At 38.3% G+C, this 6,727-nt stretch overlaps 1 protein-coding gene across 5 annotated transcripts in view; it reads left to right on the top strand.

The window, feature by feature from the left end:
- The window catches only part of ERICH6 (glutamate rich 6), a 47,212-nt gene that overhangs the window by 34,328 nt on the left and 6,157 nt on the right, over positions 1–6,727 (top strand). For 4 of the 5 annotated variants that reach the window (XM_017854950.1, XM_017854949.1, XM_017854947.1 and 1 more), the window contains 2 exons: positions 3,239–3,394; positions 5,448–5,676. In XM_017854950.1, coding sequence (XP_017710439.1) covers positions 3,239–3,394; positions 5,448–5,676 — 385 coding nt within the window. Of the gene's footprint in view, positions 1–3,238; positions 3,395–5,447; positions 5,677–5,993; positions 6,584–6,727 lie in introns of those variants that run through there. The other variant, XM_017854948.1, reaches the window with a different exon arrangement.

Below are 6,727 nucleotides of genomic sequence, written 5' to 3'. Positions count from 1 at the left end.
CAAAGAGCAGTAAAAAAAAAAAAAAAAAAAAAAAAAAAAGAGAGAGAAAATAAATAAATGAATAAACCATAAAAATATGTGGTTTTGTTTGTGTGTTTTTTGAGACATAGTCTCACCCAGGCTGTAGTGCAGTAGTGGGATCTTGGCTCACTGCAACCTTCATCTCCTAGGTTCAAGCAATTTTCCTGCCTCAGCCTCCTGAGTAGCTGGGATTACAGGCACATGCCGCCATGCCCAGCTAACTTCTATATTTTTAGTAGAGACAGGGTTTCACTATGTTGTCCAGGCTGGTCTTGAACTCTTGACTTCAGGTAATCTGCTCGCCTCGGCCTCCAAAAGTGCTGGGATTACAGGCGTGAGCCACCACACTCGGCCCATGGGGTTTTTAAAAATATTTTCTCTGTCTATGAGCATGTATATATATAAATTGATTCTTTAACTGTTTATTCGTATTTTCTAACTGACTCCTTTACATAATGAAATTATACAATAATGTTATAAATATATGATAATGCAATAAATATAAAGATACAACACCATTTTCCCCCAAAAAACAGGTAGCAACACCATTTTATAACCACACAGTACTTTATTATATAGATGTACTATAATTCATTTAACCTATCCACTATTACTGAACAAAGGTGGTTTCACAATTTTTGCTATTATACACAACAGCTAAATAAACAGCTTTGTGCATACTTTGTGGCATAGTCACCGCTTACTTTCTTGAATTAAATACCTAGGGGTTGAGGCTGGGCATGGTGACCCATGCCTATAATCCCAGCCCTTTGAGAGGCTACAGTGGGCAGATTGCTTGCGCTCAGCAGTTTGAGATCAGCCTGGGCAACATGGTGAAAGCCTATGTGTACAAAAAAAAATACAAAAATGAGCCAGGTGTCGTGGTGCACACCTGTAGTTCCAGCTACCTGGAAGGCTGAGGTGGGAAGATTGAGCCAGAGAGGTTGAGGGTGCAGTGAGCTGTGATCGTGCCACTGCACTCCAACCTGGGCAACAGAGCAAGACCCTGTCTCAAAAAATTAAATAAATAAATACATAAACAAACAAACATATAGGGGTAGAAATTCTAGATGAATAATTTGGACATTTTAAAGCTTTGATAGATTTTGCCATCCCTCCATCCCAGAAAATGTATACTAGTTTACACACCCATGAGCGGTAGACAATTTTTAATACCAAAATTCAATATCTATTTCATAGAACACCAAGTTATTGATCGCTTGGACTTTCTGCCTGATGGCCAGGTCATTCATTTAATATTTACACTTTCTGAGCTGCTCAGATCCTGATAATATCTGAGGAAAGTAAAAACAAAAAGCAAAAAAATGAGGAGGCCTTTTCATGAACTGAGAGCCTCCCCTTGTAGAAGAAAGTCATTTTTAGTTATCGTTTCCGAAGTGTTTACTTAAACCCCAATAATAAGCCAGAAAAATGACTTTCACAGCATAGGAAGCATAATGAAGTTTTAGTTTCCTAGACCCTATGAGAGTGTGTAGGTTTGTTTTAATTACATCAATAAATTTTAAATAATTTACCTGGCCTAAAAATTTTTTTAAAGTTTTAGAGATAGAGCCCTGCTATGTTGCCTAGGCTGGCCTCAAACTCCTGGGCTCAAGCGACCCTCCCACCTTAGTCTTCCAAGTATCTGGGACTACAGGCTGTGTCTGTATAAAACCATATAAAATATATGGCTTTCCAACTTTTATTATTAATCATTTCATGCCCTGACTTTATTCCTCTTAGTTTTCTTGAAGGCTGTGACTGATCTGCAAAATGATTTAGAATCAATCTTGCATTTATTTCTGGACTTCTAATCAGCCTGGATATGGAAATGAGTATTAACAGTTAGTGAATTATCTTCAGTATATTTTATTACTTTTGATGCTATTGAAAATAGAATTGCTTTCTTAATCCCATGTTTAGAATATCCACTGCTAGTGTATAGAAATACAATTTGTTTTTGTATATTGATCTTGTAGCTTACAACCCTGCTGAACTCATTTACTGATTTTAATACATTATCTTATGAATTCCTTAGGATTTTTTATATACAAGAACATGTCATCTGCTAATAGGTACAGTTTTACTTCCCTTTCCAATCTGGATACTTTTCATTTCCTTTTTTTTTCCCCCAAACTTCCATGGCTAGAACATCTTTTTTTTTTTTTTTTTTTTTTTTTTTTGAGACAGAGTCTTGCTCTCTCACCCAGGCTGGAGTGCAGTGGCACAATCTTGGCTCACTGCAACCTCTACCTCCCAGGTTCAAGCAATTCTCCTGCCTCAGCCTCCTGAGTAGCTGGGACTATAGGCACACACCACCATGCCTGGCTAATTTTGTAATTTTAATAGAGATGGGGTTTCACCATGTTGACCAGGATGATCTCAATCTCCTGACCTCGTGATCTACCCTCCTCATCCTCCCAAAGTGCTGGGATTACAGGCGTGAGCCACCGCGTGCGGCCAGAACATCTATTTATAGTGCAATGTTGAATAGAAGTAGTAACAGTAGACATTTGTGTTTAGTTTCTGATCTTACGAAGGAAGCACTAAGTCTTTCACCATTAAGTATGGTTTTAATTGTGGGGTTTTTTTAATTAAAATATCAAAATTCTAAAGATGAAAAAAAAATTGTTTTGTAGAGACAGGATCTTACTATATTGCCCAGGCTGGTCTCAAACTCCTGGGCTTCAACAATCTTCCTGCCTTGGCCTCCCTAAGTGCTGGAATTACAAGCATGAGCCACCATGCCCAGCCCAGCTGTGGGCTTTTTGTAGATACTCTTTATCAGGTTGAGGACATTCATTTCTATTTGAAATCCATTGAGTTTTCTTATTATTAAGAGGGTTGAAACTTGTCAAATGCTTTTTCTGTGTTGTTGAGATGACTGTGTGTTTTTTGCTCTTAATTCTATTAAGATGGTATATTAAGTTATTTTCAGATGTTAAACCAACCTTGCATATCTGGGGTAAACCCTACTTCATCATGGTGCATAATCCTTTTTATATTGTGACAGTTCATTTGCAAGTTTTTTGTTGAGGATTCTTGCATCTCATCAATGTATTCTGATCCACATAAAAAGCATAACATTTTTTGTATTAATATAGTACCTCCCATTTTCAGAATGCTTTATCATTTCAGAGTGCTCTCATAAATTGAATTTGTTCCCAGAATAGTCAAGGAGCATTAGAACAATTTATATGACCTTATCTGATCTCAGCTATCCATCTGGAAACCTAGCCATCATTCGAGTGCCCAACAAGGTAAATGGTTTCACTTGTATAGTCCAAGAAGATATGCCCACTAACCCTGCTATCCTGGCAGTGCTGGATTCCTCTGGCAGAAGTTCCTGCTATCATCCTAATGGAAATGTCTGGTAAGCTTCTAGGTTCCTGCTGCTGCCATTTTGTGGCTTTCGTTCTGGGAAATTTTGTTTTTTTCTTTTTAAATGATAAGAATGGGTTTAAGAAGATTTATTTAAGTTAGTGGTCTTTAGATGGTAATGTTCAACTCAGGGTCATTTTTGGTTTACACCATTCCATATGCTTCTCAGTGGAAAAATCCCAAGCAACTATAAAAATAAAGCTCATCATATTATTTCTATACATAGTAAGAATATATGAACTATATAATTACAACATAGAAAAAACTTGATAAATGATATGGTAACTCTAAAGATTTGGGATGTTAACTGAGGCAGTCTCCAGAGCCTATGCCATTCTGCTTCATCTGTGTAAACAACTTGTCAATAGACAGTTGATACACTATGTTGTTATTGTTTGAGATACATTCATAGCTAGTAAGCGTCCTATAGCCACAAGCAAGAGCAATAACATACAGACAAAATATCCAGAGAAATTAAGATCCTGGTCCCAATTTAACCTACTATGTATATATTATGTGACTTCATATGATTTCATTTAGCCTGACAAAGTGAAATTTGGGTTCTAACTTCAAAACAGTTTAAACTTTTTGAACTTTTCAGAAACAGGTCTTTTCCTTTAAGTTATATACAGGTATAACAATCTCATCTCAAGAACTTCTGCCAATAATTGGTGAAGTTTATATACTGCTAGTCTTGAGAAAGTTAGGATACCAAGCTATTTGTGTTTTTTGTCTACAGCAGTAGTCAATTCATTACCACCATGTATATTGGAAAATTTCTATGTATCTTTCAGGATTCTATAGCAATTCTATGTTACCTCTGATGGAGTGCTATATTAATTGTCACCAATATTCGTTGGTTTCTAGACTGGAAACCAATAGGTTCTTCCAGATTGGTTTTATGAAGCCATTGCCCCGTGAACTGAACTCTCAGGCACCCTGAGATGGCTCCTTGATACTCTCATAGCCCTCTCTCTGCCTCTTGTGTAATAAGTCCATTTCCCTTACCGGACTGACATTCCTTGAGGACACATCCTGAATCTTTGCTACTACATAGCAGCATATCTGTACATAGTGTAGACTCAAAGAATGCTTACTAAATAAACAAGGGACTGATTTATCCAGAAAATTTTAGCTAGATAATTATTTTCACCCAGATTTCAAGATAAAACTAAATCTTCCCTTCCCAGACACAATAAGACCCGAGATGTTAGCTAGGGGTCCCCATGGCCAAGTCATCTAGTTTTAAAAAAAAAATTCATTCTCAAATTAAGCCAACTTTCTGAGTACCCAGAACTATATCTGTTCTCTCTCCTCAAGGTGGGGATGGTAACAGAGTATGAGAAGGAGATAACTGAATAGAATGGCACAGCGATTAGTACTGCCAGATCTCAGATGGTGAGGGGCTAAAAGTGATGTAGTAAAATGTAAGGCATTCATGGTCTGAAGAGATGGGGTCGCCTAGTGGGTCTAAGGTCCACCTTTGCTCTGTCACAGACGTCTTCTCCACTGCAGTGATCACAGAGGTGTTCCCTGAGCCTCTGTCCCCACACTCAGCCATGACGGCAGGACTCGTGGAAGGACTCCTAGCTCCTCATTGGGCATTGCCAGAAAACAGCTCTCTTGTACTGAGGTTGACACAGTCTTCCCCAGAATTTACAGACACAGGTCTTTATTTTGGTGTGGTGAAAATCTAAGCACTGGTCTTTCCTTCTCTTTCAGGATTAATCTACTCTTCTGTATCTTATTTTCTCCAGACTAAACCTTCCCTGCACCCTCTTCATCCTTCCAGACTCCTTCATCCCAGGTTGATCCTTTGGACCCATTTTAGTTTATCAGTATGAACTCAAATAGGATACAGTACTTCAAATTAGTGTAGAATTTGGTCATAGTATTATCACTCCTAAGATTACCTGAAGTTTCCACCACTCATGCTAGTTGCTGGCATAAACTGTTAGTCCCCTTGGCTAGCAAGTAACAGGGATAATTCCAGTATTTTATTACAGTATTACTGTTTATGATTTTTACATTTCCTTCCTGCCCAGGGTATACATCAATATATTGGGAGGTCAATATTCAGATCAAGCCGGCAACAGAATAAGGGCTTGGAATTGGTCAAATTCCATCACTTCCTCACCCTTTGTTTCATTTAAACCTGTCTTTCTGGCTTTGAACCGTTATATTGGAGTCCGCATCTTAGAACAAGACAAGATTTCTATAACTTTTCTAGCAATGGGCCAACAGGCAAGAATCAGTGTTGGAACAAAAGTGAAGGTAGGTACATTTTTAAAAACAGTTTAAAGCATTTAGAATAATAATAACAGTAAAATAACTTTTGTTAGTATTATTGCTGATAGATTACACTAGTGCATAATCTACTGTCTACTAGGATTTTGGAATTCAATGGAAAAACATGTAGTGAAAGCTTCATATGGAATTGAGGCAGCTTTATTGTTTCTTACTCTGAAACTCCTTTTAGTTCAGACTCAGATCCAACTTATTGCATGTTTGCTCTGTGCCTGAGTAGTGCTGCTTTGGGGGTTTTGTTTAAAGATTTCATATTGTGTTTGTTTTTCTCCCTGCCGTGGTAGAAAGCCTTGGGCTGCGTCAGGAGACCTGAGTTTGAATCACATTCAAGACCAATCATAAGCCCCTTTTCCTTGGAGACACTTCCCAGACCTCCAAGTCCTTCACCCAGTCAGCCTCAACCACATCCTTCTATGGGTTTTCTCTGTACTTGCCTGCATCCCCGTGCTTGCTGAACAGTGCTGCCTTTCCTACTGGATGGCAATCTCCTGAAAGGAAGAATCTCTATCTGATTGACTTCTGTAACTCCAGTGCCTCTCCCAGGGCACAGCCCTGAGTACATTCTCAGTGACCGGCAATAATGCATGATGGTTAAGAACATAGAATTCAGGCTGCAGATTCTCTGTAGTTTCAAACCTTAGCTCTGCCACTTGACTGAGTGAACTTGAACTTCAGTTCCTTATCCATAAAATGGAATCATGATTCCGACCTTACAGATTGCTGTGAAGATTTGATGAGAATGCAGAGTACTAAGGGTGGTACTTGGCACTAAATAAAATAATATAGATGTAGAGATGGATACAAATAGAGATGGATGTATAGCTATACACATAAATAACACATATAGTGTGTGACTTCGAATAGGTCCCTTAAACTTCAAGGACTTTTGTTCCATTGATTTCTTTTTTCTTTTTTTTTTTTTTTTTTTTTTTTTTTTGAGATGGAGCCTCACTCTGTCTTCCAGGCTGGAGTGCAGTGGCGCGATCGCGGCTCACTGCAACCCCGCCTCCTGGGTTCA

This window comes from Rhinopithecus bieti, unplaced genomic scaffold (assembly GCF_001698545.2).
Source record: "Rhinopithecus bieti isolate Rb0 unplaced genomic scaffold, ASM169854v2 scaffold_36840, whole genome shotgun sequence".
Classification (NCBI taxonomy): Eukaryota; Metazoa; Chordata; class Mammalia; order Primates; family Cercopithecidae; genus Rhinopithecus; species Rhinopithecus bieti.
The sequence above is the reverse complement of the archived record's forward strand: the minus strand, read 5'-3'. Positions and strand labels throughout refer to the sequence as shown.